The sequence below is a fragment of the Leishmania mexicana genome, chromosome 19 (assembly GCF_000234665.1).
Source record: "Leishmania mexicana MHOM/GT/2001/U1103 complete genome, chromosome 19".
NCBI classification, from domain to species: Eukaryota; Euglenozoa; class Kinetoplastea; order Trypanosomatida; family Trypanosomatidae; genus Leishmania; species Leishmania mexicana.
In genome coordinates this window covers 191483-209368 of record NC_018323.1, presented here as the reverse complement: position 1 = coordinate 209368, position 17886 = coordinate 191483, and the positions used below count along the sequence as shown (strand labels likewise).

The 17886-nt window shown below is 61.4% G+C and overlaps 4 protein-coding genes across 4 annotated transcripts; all 4 read right to left on the bottom strand.

Moving 5' to 3' along the window:
• Window positions 1–193: 193 nt before the first annotated feature.
• On the bottom strand, window positions 194–1399 carry LMXM_19_0550 (methionine aminopeptidase; the record flags this gene model as incomplete). Its single annotated transcript, XM_003874183.1, has 1 exon — window positions 194–1399. One exon carries the CDS (start codon window positions 1397–1399, stop codon window positions 194–196), a length of 1206 nt encoding a protein of 401 aa, XP_003874232.1.
• Window positions 1400–5331: 3932 nt separating this feature from the next.
• LMXM_19_0530 (conserved hypothetical protein) lies at window positions 5332–8055 on the bottom strand (the record flags this gene model as incomplete). The annotated part of the gene is made up of 1 exon (XM_003874182.1): window positions 5332–8055. The coding sequence occupies one exon, from the start codon at window positions 8053–8055 to the stop codon at window positions 5332–5334; it is 2724 nt and encodes a 907-aa protein (XP_003874231.1).
• A 2562-nt stretch (window positions 8056–10617) lies between these two features.
• LMXM_19_0520 (conserved hypothetical protein) lies at window positions 10618–12327 on the bottom strand (the record flags this gene model as incomplete). Its single annotated transcript, XM_003874181.1, has 1 exon — window positions 10618–12327. One exon carries the CDS (start codon window positions 12325–12327, stop codon window positions 10618–10620), a length of 1710 nt encoding a protein of 569 aa, XP_003874230.1.
• A 468-nt stretch (window positions 12328–12795) lies between these two features.
• On the bottom strand, window positions 12796–17562 carry LMXM_19_0510 (conserved hypothetical protein; the record flags this gene model as incomplete). Its single annotated transcript, XM_003874180.1, has 1 exon — window positions 12796–17562. The coding sequence occupies one exon, from the start codon at window positions 17560–17562 to the stop codon at window positions 12796–12798; it is 4767 nt and encodes a 1588-aa protein (XP_003874229.1).
• Window positions 17563–17886: the final 324 nt, after the last annotated feature.

The window sequence follows — 17886 nt, the reverse complement described above, 5'->3', positions numbered from 1 at the left end:
GAGAGGGGGAGGAGGGGGGAGGGGGCAGAAGCGAAGGGAAAAGAATGGCATGCAGGAAACACTCCCAACACGTCTCCTCACCCACCGCACCACAAGAAGAGCAACACGCTCATTCTTCCCAACAACCCGCTCAGGATCTCCAACAGACTGCGACCCGCCCTCTCCCTGCGGTCTGTGTTTCGTTCAGTATTCCTCAGATTTTAATTTCGCTGGGGTCTTCGGCGGGGATCGGAATGCCCCATTCCTTCAGCTGCTTCTGGTAAAAGGGTATGCCGTCCTTCCAGTCCGTCAGAAGCTCTACACCTTCCGGTGTGCACACCATTGTGTGCTCAAACTGCGCAGTACGCTTGCCATCCTTCGTTGCACTCGTCCAGTTATCAGGCCAGGTTACATCCTGCCACGTGCCAAGGTTGATCATCGGCTCAATCGTAAAAACGTGCCCGGGCTTGATGAGGCCGGGGCTTTTGTTGTCCTTGTAGTGGCACACGTTCGGTGCCGTGTGAAAGAACTTGCCGATACCATGTCCGGTGTAGCTGCGCACCACACTGCAGTCCGACTTCTCCGCCCGCGCCTCGATGGCGTCCCCGATGTAGCGGTAGAGCTCATCCGGCTTCACAACGCTGATGCCGGCCATCATGCAGGCGTACGCCGTGTGCACAATCTTCACGCTTTCCTCGTCCGGCTTGCCGACAAACACCGTTTCGTTCAAATCGCCGTGGAAGCCGTCGAGGTAGCAAGAGACGTCGATGTTAACGATGTCGCCCTCCTCGAGTGGGCGGTTGTCAGGGATGCCGTGGCAGATGATCTCATTCACGCTGGTGCAGACGGACTTGGGGAAGTTGTAGTAGTTCAGCGGCGACGGGTACATGCCACGCTCAGTCGTCGCCTCGTGGACGATGCGGTCGATTTCGTCCGTCGTGACGCCCGGCTTCACCGCCGCGCAGGCGATGTCCAGCACCTCACGCGAGAGCGCGTTCACGCGCTTGATCTTGAGGATGTCGGAGCTCCGGCGCAGCTCGGCGTTGTTGTAGTCTTCGTGTAAGTTCTTGAGGTTGTGTGCAACGACGCGATGGCTGCCTCGTTCCTTCTCCTCCGACTCGGAAACGCCGTCGTTTCGCTCCGCGTAGTCGGGCCGCGCTATCTCCTTCGGCACAGCACGGCGTGGCGTGATTTTTCCAGGACGGAGCGGCCCCGTGAAGTTGAAGAGCCTCTCGTCCACCTCCGTCATTGTGGGGATCGTGGCGGGCAGGTTCTTCGTCTCGGTGTGCTTCAGCTTGTGCGTTCCCCAATGTCCCCGGAAGCAGTCCTGCGTGCAGAAGAAGCTCGGCGGCAGGCTCAGTTTCTTGCAGGTGGGGCACTGCAGGCCGGCGTCACTGACGCCGCAGCCTTCGCACGGCATTATGGGAGAGGGGTGGTAACCAAAATACTGGAGCAAAAAGACGCACGAGCGTGCGGGGTGCGCGTGGTGGTGATGGGGAAGCCGCTCTGCGCGTGCGTGTGTCTCGGCTCTTCTGTGTTATATACTTCGTAGCGCTTGGCCTGCCGGGCAAATGTGTGTGTACGTTTTTTCCCCCTTTCGTCGGTGTCGGTGGCGTTGTGGTGCCACGGTTCTTGCTGCGCACGTACGTGGAGGTAGTGTGCTGCGTGCTGGCCGGAGAGAAGAGGAGATGCGAGAAGGACAGACCAACGGTTCAGGCAAGGAGGCGATGCGCAGCGCAGGTATCATCGACTTGAGGTAGAGACGACCACTCGCTCAGCATGCAGCGCGATCCCCTCCGGCGCAGCCGCGTACCGCAGCGGTGTGTTAGCGCCGGTGCACTCATCGTGTCGCCTGTTGCTCTTTCAAGGCGGAGCAACAAGGCGACGATAGCGGGCGTCTTGAGACATGCTCGACGGCTAGGCAGCGCTCTCTTCTTGTGCGGCACTTGCCTTATCACCGGACAAGGGCCTCCCTCTCCGCCGCCGATGCACAATCGTGATATCCCGCCCTCTTCTTCCCCTTCTTTTGGCCTGCTTGAGACCACAAGCGCACCCTTCCCCGGATTTGGATTATTGTGTGTGGTGGACTTCCCACACACGCGTGCGCGGACGCACGAGCGTCACCGGCACACAGTAAAAGACGCGCCAGAGGAGCGGGTGACCACAGTACAAAAACGAGGAGCATTCAACAGCATTATGACGAGGCAAAAGACGCACTGGTTCACGGGAAACACAAGGAGGGGGAGGGGGCGAGAGGGGGCACCGACGCGGCCATGGCTCCCGTTGTCAACGTCTGTTCATTGTACTGCCATACAACACGAGCTCAGACCCCCACCCACACCCCACCGGCTCCGCAGGCCGCCACACAGTCACCCCCCATTAGGCGGGTCACCACCTCGTGCATCCCTCCGGGCGGCGCAGGCTCCCCACAACTACCCAGTCGGGGCCGCGGATGCGATACGTCCGAGCCACCTTCGCACGCTGACCATCATATGCCCATGGCACAGGCGCGGGCACAGTCGCTGACCGCCCCGACGCACCGCACCGAATCCACGAAGGCCTCGGTACTTGGTCCTGCCACCGCTACATGTGGCTCCGCGCTGGCAGGGATAAGGGGGGAGGTGGAGGGGGGCTTCTCGGTTCGCCGGAACAGTACGTGGTAGGCCCTGATACCAGGCTGAGGTGTCCCCTCCCCCGTCATCAGACTAGAGCAGTCATGAGGGGGAGGGGTGAAGGCAGGACATGAACCAGTACAACAAGGGACGCGTGTATAAAAGGATGTGTGGATGCGGGTGTGTGTTGGCAGGAACGGCACCCGTACCGAATCGTGCAGCACCACGCCAGTGGCAGCCAACACGCGCACACATGCACACGCAGCGACAACAGCAGGCATGGAGAGAGGGGAGGGAGAGGCTAGTCGGGGATCGACAACTCAGAGAGGAACCCATGATAGCATGAAGGACATTCGGAAAGAAAAGGGCGAGAGAGGCTCAGCCACTACCCGGCACACAACACATACACATGCCGACACAGACACAGGCACAAAGACATGCCATACACGCGTACAAACGGCTCACGGCCTAACAGAGGAGGCGCATACACGCAGAGACCGAGGAGGAAGGAGAGAGCGAGACACGATACAGGAGACGACGGTGTCACAGGCTCTGCACACTCACACACTCACACACACAACGTCACGTGGAGGAGAACTCGAGAAAAAAATGGAGAAAGGACGGGGTGGTGACATGGGAGGAGATGGGCTTGGGAATCAACCCAACTACGGGAAAGAGAAGAGAGAGAGACAGAAGGGCGTGTGCGTGTGTGCGGGGGGTGAGGCGGTACTGGCAGAGATAGAGGTGGCGACGGGGCCGAATAAAAGGCTGGCGCACATCCGAGAAGCACACGTAGCGGGCCTTCTCGTTCGCCCATTCGCCGTCTCCTCTGCCTTCTCCCCCACCCCCAGATGGGAGCACAACGACACGCGTTGCCTATCCGAGTGAAGAAAGCAGAACTGGAGCAATGTGCAAGAGAAACAAAAAAAAGGAGGACGGAAAGGGGGCAAGGGAACTGAAGATGCGGGTGCCATCGAGCAGCAGAGAGGGGTAAGCGTCGCACGCCTCAGCTTGTCTGCTCTCAAGAATTCGTCACCGAGACTTTCCCAGTCAGCGGGAGTAGCGAGACTGTGTGTGTGGGAGGGGGGGGCGTCCAAACCCTCTGCCATTATATAATGAATATCCATGCGCACGCGCCAACACGGGGTAAAAAACGAAACGAAAACCGGCATCGTGAGATCACCCGTATCGAACAAGAGAGCAGCAAGCCACGTCTCAAACGACGGAGCGCCCGCAACACTTTGCTACGGCAATACAGCAACGAGATGCGAGAGCCATAGGAATGGTGGCCGGAGCAGTCCGCAGCAGCATCGGGGGGGGGGGGGGAAGTGGTCCAACTCACGCACTCAAAACAGGAAAGCGAAATGAAGGTAAGGCAAGGCTCACACACAGGCTTTAAAAACACACACACACAAGGAGGTCGGTGAGGCGGAAGTGCTACGGTAAGACAAAATGTTTACACCGGAGCTGGCTCTCCCCGAAACACCAGTCTAGATAGAAGTGGAGGTGTGTATCGATGTGTGTGCGCGCGCGCTTGTCGAAGGAGGAGCCGGTGATCCTCGCGCTCCCTCTCCTCCCCATCTCGTCGGCACTGCCATGAACCACGCTTGGAAGGGGTTTGATGGGGTCATTGATGCAGCGCTAAACAGCTTCTCCGCTGCGGTGAGAGAAGCGACGAAGTGCGCAGAAGGAGAAGAAGCACGCTGCAGTGCAATGGAGGGGGAGGGAGGGAGGTGTCACGGACGTCCCCTTGCAGCGGGACAGGTGTAGCGACTGAGGGACGAAGAAAAGTCCCCGAACGAGAGCAAGAGCGGGGGATTAGGGGGTGAGGTGGAGTGTCTGGCGAAGAGGATACGGTAGACCGCAGCGTCGTCGGACAGTCACCTCGACTCTTTTGAGAACATACACGCATACCTGCACGACAGAAAAAGGAAATATTTTCTGACCACCAAGTGGAGAGACAGAGGGAAGAGCGGGCAAAGCACGCACACACAACACACGCAGCACGCGCAACATGTCTAAAGATCGAAGATGACGATCACAGAAAAAGAAGAAGGGGAGAACGAAGAAGATGAAGAAGAACAAAACGACGGGAGAGAGGGAGTGTGTGTGTGTGTGTGGTGTCGGTTCAACGTCGAGAAACGTAAAACGTTTTCGCGTGTGCATGTCTGTATGTGCATGGATGTTGTTGCCCAACGGGGCATAAGAAAAGGGAGGAGGGGGGGTCCAAAGAAAAAAAAGATAGGACTTCCAATAAGAATACGAAGGCTTTTGGTAGTTCGCGTGTGTTGGGGAGGGGGGAGGGGGCCACATGGTTCGTTCTCTGTATGTACATGGGCATCTCAGGAAGGGCGGGATGGAGAGGAAGATGGTTCCATTTGTTCAACGTCGTGCAAAGCCAAAACGGAGAGGGGGGAGGGGGAGGGGGAGGGGGTATGCGTTCAAGCCCAACGGCTAGAGGCAGAAGCAACGAAGGAGGTGGAAGACCCAACGTAAGCACACACACACACACGCACGCATGCCGACGACGCCAGAAACACAAAAAAAAAGATAAAAAGAAAGAGAGAGAGACTACTGAGCGAGGACACCGGTGAAGTGTCTCACTGGGCTGACGGCGCGCCCCACCGTTGTTCCTACCAGCACTATAAAGGCAGTCCCCAGGAGGAGGAGGAGGAACGGGCATACACAGGCTCTGAGGTGATAATACAACGAAAAAAAATGAGTGGAGTGCAGCATGGCCTCATTCCCGGCTCTCCTTCGCTATCCGCATCCGCAGACGCGTCAGCTCCGTGCGCAGCTCCTTTTCGAAGCCGTCAGCCTGCAGCATGCTCGCCGTCGCGGCGGCTTCTTCGTTCTGCGTGTAGAGAAACGGATGGTAGGAGGCCGCTGCCGCAGCGGATGTGCTCATGGGGCCGCTCAGTCTCGGGATGGGCGCTGCCGACGACGATTTCGACCGAAGCAGCGACGCCTTGAAGTGTTCCCACTCCTCCTCTTCGCTGTCATCGGCCAACAGCGCGGCGATGTGAGCATCCTCGTCCAGATCGCTGGTGGAGGTGGCAGTCACAGAAGCACAGTATCGTGCGTCCGTTGGAGAGATGCCATTCCGTTGCGCGCTCGTGCCTTTGCATCCAGCGGGGTCCGCAGCAGAGCCACTGGTGGCAGACGGGTCATTCTGTGCTGCGTCGGTGGATGACATCGACGGCGTCGCTAGTCGGCGTCTCAGGCTCGCGGTCGCATTGCCAGCTAGTACCCCCCCTGTTGTGAGCACTGATGCGTCAGTCGTCGAGCCTCCACACGAACCGAGTCGGACGGGTGCCCTGGACCACCGTGAAGTAAAGGGGCGAGCAACCCCCATGGCGGTCCTCGGGGCAAGACGCGGCTGAGCACCACTGCACGAGGTGGAGGGGCGCGTGTAGACGTGGCGGTTCGCCTCATCGACGGCAGCGAGAAGAGCATCGAAGGCGTCGGCGCCGCGCACGCACTCCTCTACCAGCCGGAGTTCCTCGGCCAAGGCATCATCCAGCGGGTCCACGTGAGTCGAAACCGGCGCTGCGAGCCGTCGTCTCGCCTCCTCTGGCGATGAACCGTGCAGAGGGGACGAGGCGCAGGAGCTGGTGACGGAGACATCGATGGCAGCATCATTCAGCGTCTCCAACTGCGGCATAAGCAGGCGCACCCAGGCTGCAAGGACGTGTGAGAAGGGCTTGTGCTCGCTCGGCGGCGGCACTGGGGAGAGCACGTCGCCAGAGGCCGCCGTATTCGTGCCCGCCCTGCATCCCCCCTCAACGAGTAAAACCCGATATGCGTCTCGCACACGCGCTTGGTGCTCGCACGTGAGCGGATTCCCAAGGAGGGACAGCGCACGCACCCCATGCAAGGAAGTGAGGACAGCGCCAAGGTCTGCAGCGTCGTCGAGCAGATTGCCCTCCACGTCCAGAACTTCTAGCGTCGCGGAGAGCGCCATTACCGGAGTGACATCGCGCACGCGGTTGAAGGGGACATAAAGCTCCACCAGTGACGGGCAGCACGCCGCGATGCCGTACAGATCCGTGACGTGGCAACTGTTTAGCCACAGATATTTCAACGCGTGGAAGCCGGTACCGAGCTGGCGTACACGGCAAATGCGTGAGCCGTTGAGCTTCAGCGATGAAAGCGACGACAGTTGTGCTCCAATCTGGTTGACGCCGATCATGGCATCCGCATCCACGCGGAGCTGCGCCGTAAGCACCAGGTCAAGATCCTCCCAGCCCGTCCAGTCCCGCAGCACGTCAGCGGTGACGAGGCGACTCTCATAGAGCGTCGATAACTCGCCTGACGCTCGCCGATGCACGCCGCCTCCGGCTGCCTCGGCTTTCATTTGCTGCAGCTGGGCTGGTGTGACCACCGCGTCCGTGTCCACGCTGTCCTCGATGACGAGGCACTGCGCGCCCGCCGCGGAGTTGTCAAACGCGCGCTGGCCTGCCCGTCGCGTGATCATGTCGAGCTTCTCAGGCACGTCCGCGACGCTGGCGCGAGTTGAAGACGCGCTGTAGCTGACTGCGCCACGGCTGCTGCAGCTGCTGCTGTTGCTACCGCTGCCGCAGCGCTTCGGAGCGCCATCCGTCTCCTCGTCGTGGTCAGCGCACAGGTAACGCCCCGCCAAGGACGGAAGAGCGCGCGTCATGGACGCGTCAAACCCGACGTCGCGCTGAGAAGCCGACTCCCCGTCGATGCTGCCGTGGCCGGAAGTGCGATGGCAACGCGGGAGCGGCAGCGTGCTGCTTGCCAAACTGTGCTGCGTGTCGGCGGAGCTGACCATGCGGTGGCGCTTGGTTCGCCCAATGCTGTGCATGAGCGGCACCGCGGCGGTACTTTGCGCGGCACTCGACAACTCTGTGACGCCGGCAGCCGAGCTGCTGCTGTCATCCGCTGTCATCCCCTCGCTCGCCACACTACTGTAACCGTTCGCCACGTGTGCGTGTAGCGCGCCAGCAGGCACCATTTTGCGACGGAGCAGCGGCTCTACGCGAGCGGGTGGCGGTGCCGTGTTGAGGTCGGTCGCGCACGTACCGAAAACCCCATCACCCTCGCGCAGCAACGAGCCTTCATAGGCGGAAAACGCCACCACCATCAGTGGACGTGCGCCGGCGGGCTCACCGCACGCAATCGGCCACGCGCCGGGCAGACCGCGCTCTTCGCAATTGAAGCTATCAGATACACAGCTTCGGTGTACGCTCTCCGACGCGGTTCGCTGGGGCAACGGCACGCATGGCGTCGACGACGAGATTGGCGCCAACCGAGCCGGCGGCGGCGGCGACCCGCGTGCGACACTCGCGCGCGCAAAAAGGCGCGGCCGCTGCGGCGGTGGCGTAGACACGCCGCGCGACGCCCGGAGGTAGGCTGGAGTGACGCCACTGCGGGCACCGCCCGGTAACGGCGTCGCCGAGGACGACGGAGTCGTGTGCTCGACGGGCACAAAGTCCATCTGCGACCTCTGCTGCACGTAGCGTCTCTGTTGGGGTACTTGCCTCGAATGACCGATTCGTGTGTTTCGTCGGCGTGTAATGGAGTGGAGGAGGACAGCGAGGTGCAGTAACTGGCTTTGCCTTGGCGAGCTTGTCGCTCTTGCCGCTCACCGTTTTCGCCGGGGGCAGGTGCGCGAAGCGAGTGCGCGGCTGTCAGGCTAACGCAACTCGGATCGCCACCCAATGCTGGGCTGCCGCTCGTCCGCGTCTCGCGCTTTCTCCGTCTCTGGGTATGAGGAAGAGGAGAGGGAGGAGCCTGGGGGAAGCTGTGTGACGGTGGGGTTCGGTACACGCGGGGTGGGGGGATGGGGTGAGGGATGAGGGTAACAAAGAAACGAAAAACAAAAATGCGCACCAACGCGCCGACACACTCACGCGCAGTGGATAGAGACAACGAATGGAGCAGGCAAACCGAGAACAAGCGAGGGGGGAAGATGTCAAGGCCGAGGCAACGCGACAAGGACAATGAAATGAGTCGAGTGGCCGCGGAACAAGGTCAGCAGCCATGTGAGTCCGTCTTGCAGAGAGGCGCCGCGGCTCACAACGTTCGTCCGTGCCCAGAATCAAAACAAAAAAAACGAGGCGGTAGCGACGTACTCGGCGAACAGCCAAGGTGCACCGGAGCAGGAACAGAAAGACCAGCTATAATCGGTGGAGGTGAGGGACTGCGCGCTACGCACTCGTTGCCGCTTATCATGCAAGCCGCGCTTCTTTTTGTGTGTGTGTGTGTGTGTGTGTGTATATGTTGACTCTTCACATCAAATGTGCGAGAGGGAGGGGGAGGGGAACACAAGCAGAGGTCGACGCACGGGGGCTGCTGTGTTGCCTTGCATGCGCATGTGTGTGAGTGTTGTGTGTGTGTGTGTGTTCTCTGACGGGAATGAGATGCGTGCGATGGTGCCACACCTGTGAACCAAGGCGCGCGCACACAAATGCACACATACGAAAAAAGAGAGCGAGGGGGTGGTGGGGATGGGGATGGCGGTGTGTTCGTGCGTGGGGAGTGGGCACGACGGGAGGGAAGAAGCGCGAGGGGTGGTTGGGAAGGAGAAGAGGTCCGTGATGAGAGAGGGGAGAGGGGGCAGCGTGGCCGCTGCTGAGCGGTACACAGGAGAGAGCGAGAGCGGGAGCTAGTGGAGCGCGGTCACCACCGCGACGCCAAAGATGAGCACCTCACGAAGCTATGTCGCTGACCCGGTGCGCTGTGGCATCCCCTCAAGTAGCGTCACACTTTGTGTGTCCGTGCACAGGAGGGGGCCGGCTGCCAGCGTACTCACCGAGAGGGGATGTCGCTGGTGGTCACCCGCTCTCTATCGCTCACACAGTGGAGAACAGGCGGCAGACCCTTCAAGGGACGCCGTTCAGATCAGTTGCCACATCGTCGCACACATGCAGGAAAGAAAACTAGGAATGAGAACAGGCGGTGGGCACTTGCCATGTGTGGTGGTCAGGAAGGGAGGCAGGAAAAGGGCGGTATTCGTGTGTGTGTGTGTGTGTGCGTATGGTGGGATGGGTTGGGGAAGGCGAAACAAGCAGACAGAAAGCCACCAACACAGACGCGCGCGCACATACACACACACAGAGAGGTAGACAGACAGATACACGCACCCGCACGCACACGTCACTAGAGATATGTACATGAGAGAGCTCCAGGAAAGTGAAAATGGCGGGGGGAGGAAAGCATAACCTGGACCCTACGGGACACGAGGGAGGGACATCCAAGAGAGAGAAAGCGTAACAGTCAAAAAACAAAAAAGACGATGGCGGGGAGGAGGAGTCGTCCCTCCACCTCGCCACGCCCCTCCCTTTGCGTCGCCACGGTCGTCGTGGCCATCGCAACCGCGCTCATGCACATGCTGGAGACCCAATCTGACTTCACAGCCATCACGCGCGGGAAAGTTTATACGGGGAGATACAGGAAAAATAAAAAACGACAGAGGAGTACACACACACACATGCATGCACAGAGAACCGCAGCAAGGGAGCACACACCAACACCAACACGCACGCACATGTATACATGTCGCATGTGTGCCCATGTCGGATGAGACTGCACTTTACATACTTTCGGACGGGGTCTTCTTCGTTCGCTTCCGATGATGGAAGTAGGGGAGGAGAACAACGACAAAAAAGAAGGTGTGCGTTGTGTGTGTGTGTGTGTGTGGCGCTGATGTGTCCGGAGAAGGGTAGTACCCGAACAGCGGCAGCGGTGCACAAACGAAGGCTGCGACCGTGAGGGCAGAAGGCAGCGGGAGGGGGGGAGGCGTGGGAAGGGGGGGGGAACACTAAACAAAGCGAAAAAAAACAAAAGAAAAAAGCATAGATTGATTCAATACATCAACAGGAAAGTTGTCCCCCTTAGAAGAGGGAAGAGAAGCGAAACTGGGCAACTCCCCAGACGCGCACACACCCAGTACGACTGTCGTGGCGTCTCTACCGCATATGGAGTGCAGTACGGATGCTTGCATGTGACTCCGTGTGTCCCTCCCCCCGCCCGCACCTCCCCCGCTCCGCACGCTGAATCACAGTTCAGCCTGCGGCGCTGCAACAAAGACGCCCGTGTGCTTGCACACAATCGTCTTCGCCGGGACGTAGTGGAGGTACACGTGATGCCGCTGCTTCACTACCTCGTGCTGCTCCATCAAGTTCATGGAAGCCCACCGCATCGCCAGCTCCCGCTGTATGTGCTCCTTGATCAAGCCGTACGGAGGCGCTTTCGGCACAAAGTTCCCGGCCGCGTAGGAGGCTGGAACCACGCCGTCGCGCTCATAGCGGTACCAGTGATAGCACCGCTGGATGCACGCCGCGCTCGCGTCCATCAACTCGCGCTGCCACACAGCCTCCATCTTCAGGGCCTGGATCTTTTCGGCATCGTGCCGCGCCATCCGAGCTTTCACCTGGCTTTGCACCCTCGCTCGGTGCTTGCGCATGCGCCTGATAAATATTTGCATGCGGAGCGTCCGCACGACGATGCGCGCGGCCTTATTGAAGTAATCCCTCGTCAGCTGCCTCGTGCGGGCCTTGATGGGGGCCTGCTTGCTACGGTACAGGCGCTGCAACACGCCGGCGTTGAAGTCGAGGTCTTCGTGGCGGATGTTCTCCGTCTTCCACTCGGCACGAGAGAGGGCCTCTGGCGTCGTCAGCGCCAACTGCCGCTGCGCGATCCGCTCTCGCGTCTTGACGTTGATCGCCTCCACTTTCTCCTGCGTAGGGGGTTGAACCGGGCCTCTGACCTTGCGGAACTGCAACAGAGTGCGAGTGTGCAGCGTACCATCATCTGTGTCGGAAAGCTTATCGGCGAGCGGTGCACCGCCGCCTGCATTGCCAGTGATGCGCGGACACCGCCATGCGAAATACGGGCGGCGCTTGCGGGTGGCAGGCCGCTCCAGCGCCGGCGGCAACTCCGACTCCGGCATGCCCTCCATTTTGTACAATGTGCGCTGCTTTCCGCGCAGGAACCACCGCAACGCCCGCTGGATGAGCACTGCGGCGTCTTCGTAACGGCGGTGCTGCCAGAAGATGATGTTCTTGATGTTCTCGGCTCGGTCCGCAACGTAGCGCGCCGCCAGCTCCTTCGCATACTCTTTCCGAATAGCGCGCAGCTGCCGTAGTCGCCGCCGCGCCTGCAGACAGCGCCACCAGCACTGGATGCACCGGGCGCGGCTGTTCAGCACATCGGCGAGCGTGCGAGCCTGACCAAGCCGGCGGCGGCACAACACCCCTCGCCACATCCGACTCACCTCTCGCTGGGCGCGATGCTGCCGTTCGCCCGCCGTGGCAATGTCATTGTCGTACACCGGGCCGGGCCGCGGCTGCCGCTTCACTCGTGGTAGCAGTTCATTGGGCGGCTTTGGCGGCGCGTAGAGGGTGCGCACCTGGTATTTTACGTTTTCGTACATGCCGGGGAAGGTGGTGGGCTGGTGTGCGACAACGACGGCGCCGCACGTGTTGCTCCCGGTCAACACAAGAGCGTAGTCCGCGGTGGCGGCCCCGCTATCCATCATCACATCCGTTTCGGCAACGAGGTCCCTGGATCCCGGTAAGCCGTCGGCGGAGTGGCTGAATGGCTGGCCATTCTGAGCAGCAACCTCGTCTTTGCCACGACCACTCCGCAAGCCAACGCTGCTCAGCTTGCCGGCGTCCATCGTCGAGTCGCTGTCGGTATGCGCGGCGCCGTTCGGCTGGAACGGTGAACTGCGCTCCCACGCGTTGGTCGTGAAGACGGTGCTCATGAGTTCTGTCTGCGCCGCAGAGGTGGTGATGGGGTGTGTGGACGGTGCACGAGTCGAAGAGAGAAGAAAGAAGGTAGTCGTTGAGGCGTAGTCAGTGAAGGAGAGCGAGGCGACGTTGCCGTACGGCGTGCCTGCGCGCTAGCATGAACCAAGCGAGGGAGGGCAGACGCGGGGGGAGGGGGGGGGGTAACTCATGGGTGAGAAGCAGTCACGCCACGGCTCACTTTCCTCTGAAGGTGACGCGTGTGGGGTGTATGTCCACGGGCATCTTTTGGCACGGGACGCTCTGCCGCTCCCGAGCTCTGAAGAGAAAGTGGACGATGAGAAAAGGCATCGGCAAAGGTCGAAGCACTCGGCGCGCGGTGGAAGAGTTTCAGGGTCGCCGGCGCCAACGTAGCAACCAACATCGACGCAAGCGCACACGCAGACATGTCTACACTCACAGATCCTTTTCTTGCCCGGATGTGCTCAGCGGCGGCCACGGCCCCAGCCGCCGCGCTGCCGGCGAGTCATGTAACCCCGCTGCGCGAAGTAGCGCCGTGCATTCGCACGTTGCCGCTCCTCCTGCGGGAGAGGCGTCGTCGTGGCCGGCGAGTGGACGGCGCCGCGGCCGCGGTGGAGCCGAATGTCGCCACCGTCCGTCTGTTGCATCGAGGGCGTCGCGTCGCCCATCAACTCACCGGAGGGCCGAGGCACTGCGATCGCCTGTCCTGCCTCGAGCTGTGGTGTGATGGCTAACTGGGGTAGCGGCGAAGGCGAACGCCTCGAAACTGTGACGACCGCCTCCGTAATCACCTCATTCGCCGCGAGGAGCTGTTGCACACGGGTATGTGCGATGTGCGGGAAGGATCTCTGGACGACAGCCACCGCCGCACAAACGTTCACAGGCTCTCGTAGAAGGATCTGGTCGTAGCAGCACCGCACCCCGCCGTCTGGGAGGGATGCGAGTGCGCTGCGGGCAGGTGTCACTTGAATCTTGGTGCCGTTTCCGCCTTCCGCTGCGAACACGGGGAGCGTTGTCCATCGAGACGCGGCGCGCTGTGCATCCTGCTCCATCGCCTCGGCCGCCTCGGCCATGAGGGCGGATACGATGCAGCGCTCCACCTCCGCCTGCTCCTCGGCCTTGTAGCGGAGTCGCGTCTGCTTGAGGTCATCGTGGGTGAGTACAGCGCCTTCGTCCAAGAGGTCGGCGGCACGCATGCGCTTGTAGGGCAGCCCGCTAAGCCGCGCCACGCGGTGCAGAAAGAAGGGTGCAACAGTGTGTCGAAAGCGGAGCCGTGTAGCGAGGAGCCGCAGCGCCTCCAGCAACGATTCGCGCTCCAGCAAGCCAGCTCGTCGTTGGTGCCGTTGCGGGATATCCACATGCTCGCCTGCTGCCGCCGCCGCAGCAGCAGCACCGACTCTGGTGCCGCCAGAGCCGTTCTCGGGTTGCGTGAAAACGCAAACGGATGAGGGCAGGTCCGGCAGCTGTGGCGCACCATCGCCGGTTTTTGCTGCCGTGTGTGGCGGCTCCCTGCACGTGTGGGGGACCGCTGTCGTCAGCGTCGGCAGTCCAAACAGATCCCGCACCGGTGAAAACTCATGAGACACAGCCGACTTCCGCGCACATGCCAGGGAGGCTGCTGCCGACGACGGCAGTGGAGCAGATCGGCCACGACGCGCAAGGGTAGGCGGAGAGCCAGCTGCGGCTGCAGGAAACGGTGACGTGGTGTCTCCTTTCGTCGATGGCGCAGCCGTCAAACCGAACTCGAAGCAGGCCTGGCGTAGTTCGGCGTTCGTCATGTGCGGCCATGCATCCGCGTGCAGGCGCCTGTCCAAGACCAACGACCGCCATGAGGGCATCGGCGCCGTAGACGCAGTGCGCAAAGGGACCGTGATACCCCTGCCAAGGTCATCGCGGAGTGGGGACGAGGGTGGCAGCGGCAGCGAGGGAACAGCTTGTGGGTGGAGATAAGAAGATGTATCTGGTGGGCGGCTGCGCGCGTCGCGCTCGTCGTCGCCGCCGCGAGAGTCGACATCCTCGTCATCAGTGCCGGAGGTGAGCTCGATCACCTCCACCGGCGCGGGTGACGGGGTGCAGACTCGAGAAGTCGACACCGCACCGCCACGATTGCAGGTAGTATGAGGATGTGCAGCGGTGGTGCTGGGCGAGGCAGCCCATCCGCCGGCATCGCTGTAGGCACTGTTCTGGGTGCATTCCAGCGCGTCGATGCCGTATGCCGCCCACCATTCGTCGCTCGTCGATACAATCTCTTTCCTATTGGAGTCCGCCGCAGCGGCATCTGCGTATGAGCTCTGACGCATCCTCGACGAGGAGTCTTGAGATACCCAGAGAAAAGCAGCCGTGCGGTCACCACGCCCCTCCGCTGCGACCTTGTCGATGGAAGCCGCCGCCGCAATCCCCGCCGCCTTTCCGGCGTCATCCATGTTGACGTGCGTCGAGAGACGCTGCGTGCCGGCCGTCAAGCGACCAACGCTTTCGCAGCTGACGTCACCATCCTCTTCGCTTTCCTTGTCCCTGGTCGAACGAGACTCCATCAACTCTGCTGCCGTCGGAGCGTCAAGACCCCCTGCGCTGGCGAGCCCCTCGCTCTCGACCGTGGCGGAGGGTGCCACCACAGAACGGCAGCTCTGGGCTACCGGCGCGGCTGTGGAGCGCGTTGTCGTGCGCGCAGAGGTGGCGGGGCTGGCCATGGCTTCCAGAACCTTCCTATCATCAGTGCACACAGGATCAAGCGCGCCACCCGCAGCAGACACGGACGCAGTAGGAGCGGGGGAAGCGCACCAGTGTGTCTCGCCACTGTCGATGCCGCTCTCCGGACCTAGCACCCAGAAAACAAGCTCCGCGGGCGTGCCGAGCTCCGCTGCTGCAGCGCTCCGGGCATACGCGCTTGATGCTCGTGGTGAGAAAGGTATGGGCTCCAGAACAGCACGTAGGGGTACCCACGTGTTCGTCATCGCAGTGTCCGTGAGTGGCGCGGCTGTTGCCTGACGGATGGCCTTCACCTCGGCGTTGTAGGACTGCAGCGCCTCTTGCAGCGCGTCGTTGAGGCGGCGTCGTGCGTCTGCGAGTCGTCTCTCCAGTAGTGCACATGCCTGCTGGGCGTTCCTTGCGGCGACAGGGGCACCAGTTGTCGCGAGCAAGCTATCCCTCTGCCCGCTATGTCGCGGCTGTGTGGCGCTCTCGTGTGTAAGAGCAACAGGGTTGAGGCGCGGAGGATGCTGCGATGCGTTGCAAGTTGCGTCGCTATCCGGCACTGGATATTTCACTTCGGTCGTGTGTGCGTCGGCGCTTGTTGCCCTACCTGCCTCCGCCGCGACTGGTGGCCCGCTCGCACGCACGAGGGCCATCGCTGGCTCTTGTGGAGGAAGCACCTGCAGCTCAGCGCGGGCGGAGAGGGCGCTGAGGGATATATTGCTTGTAGTCACAAGGCCGTTGCGGATGTGGTGATGAGACTCGGCAGTGGCGCAGCCGCCTCCGGTGAGCGCGTCGCCGAATGAACCCCATGGCGTATCCGATACAACTGGTGCCCTGCGTATGCCTGCTGGTCCTTCTCCATCGGCACCGTCAGAGCCATTCAGGTCCGGCACGACAGGTTGCTCCTCCGCCGCCTCAGTCAACGAGCACAGGATGGAGGACAAGTGAGACTCACACGAGTAGCAAGCCGAGGACAGCGCCGCTGGAGGCAGCAACGCCTCCGATTTTGAGGACGACCCCACCTCCGCCTCACAGGGCTCTACGCCCGCGGCAGAGGATATGCTCACCCGCTGCCCACACCTGTGGAGACTCTCCTCGTCTGACGGCGCAGCATCAGCGTCGCTGCCCACATCCATCTCAGCTAGAGCCACACTCGTCTCAAGATGGCAAGATACTCCGCTTGCATGACTAACTCCGCGGTTGTTGCTGCCGCTGCGACTGGACGCGCCGCTCATCGTCACAGCATCAAGCTCCTCCGCATCCACGTCGTACGGCGCCATTTTCGTTGCTGTCCTCGACGTCGCATCCAGAGACTCGCCCTGGTCACCGCGACTGTTGCAATAAGAGCGGGTCCACCCACCTCGACGCCGCCGAGCCGCCGCTAGACGACCGTGGCTGCAACGGTACGACAGCTGCCGCATCAGCTGGGTGGCGGTCGTCGTAAGCGAGGGGCACGAGGAGGAGCACATGGGCGACAATGCAGGAACCGGCGGCGTTCCCAACGACGACGCGACGACGTTGCCGCTGTCGCTTGGGGGCACACGAGGGGCTGCCTCAGCGGTGCAGAAAGCGGTGGTGGACGAGGGCGACTGCAGGATGCAGTCGCACACGTCACAAAGGCGAACGCACGCGCTTGCACTGGTGCCGACGCACCTGTCAAGGGCGGCAAAGAGCGGCGTCGACTGCCGATCGCCACTGGTGCCACTTCCTCTTCCGCTCTCGTGGTCACCGCCATCCTCCGAAGAGACGGTCGTCGCGCTTTGAACGTTCGCTTTGGCGGCGCGTGACCGACATTTATTCGTGTCAAGCTCCTTGGACACCCCCTTGGTGGTGCGGTCCTCCTTCCGTGCGCGCCGTCGCTCCTCCGCAGTCTCTGCTTTGGCACGACGCGCCTCATCACGTTCCCACCGTCGCAAACCGCGCAGCAGTTCATTGTGCTGCTGCAGCGATGCAGAGGGCCCCAGCAGCGCTGCCACACCCTTCGAAGTGGCGCTCCGCCTCACCAACTCTGGGAGGGACTGAATGCCGAGATCACACATGAGGCGGTCGGCGTAGCCTTGCAGTTGCACGCTAGTAAGAAACTGCACGACAGGATGTGACAGCGACAGCGGCGGCGACGGTGACGCGCCTGGAATCGAGTCGCCCGGCACAGGCAGTCGCGCGAAGGTGTCTTTAAGTGAAGTGGGGGTGAAGGCGTGTTGGTTGCTGCTCGAGCGGCGAGGCGTTGTCGCTGCCTCCTCTTGCGTGTCGCTGCTAGCGGACGAGCTGGGGGTGTTGGGGCAGCGCCGATCACGGTGCGAAGATGACGGGGCCGTCATCTCGCAGCAAGCAGTCGCCGGCGCCGGCGCCTTCGGAACACTGCACGAGCGACGGGCCCGATGGTCATTCAGCGCCACTGCCTCCTCAACGGGGGTGGCGAAAGATGTCATATTGGCCAGTGGAGGAGAGATTTGGTGGCGAGCCGTGGGCTTGTGTAGCCCATTCTCCACATCCAGGAAGCGAAGCAGCAGTGACTCGACATCATTCGTCCGAGACATAGAGGGCACGGTGAAGAGCAGCGCCACAAACGGTGAAAAAAAAAATATATATATATATGGGCGCGAGATCAGAAGGGCACAATGAAGCACCTCGTCTACTCTAGGGAAGGAAAGGTGAAAAGTATGCAAAGACGCACAGTCCGGCGCGTCTCGCTACCTGCGCGCGCGTGTGTGGAGGGGGGGAGCTACCCTTTGTCCATGCACACTGATACCCGTGACGTTGGTCAGCAAGAGAGAGAAAGAAAGCAGTCGCCAGCGATGAGGACCGAGGGAAATAGAACAGCACAGGTGTTTGTATACATGCATGGATGTGTGTGCGTCATG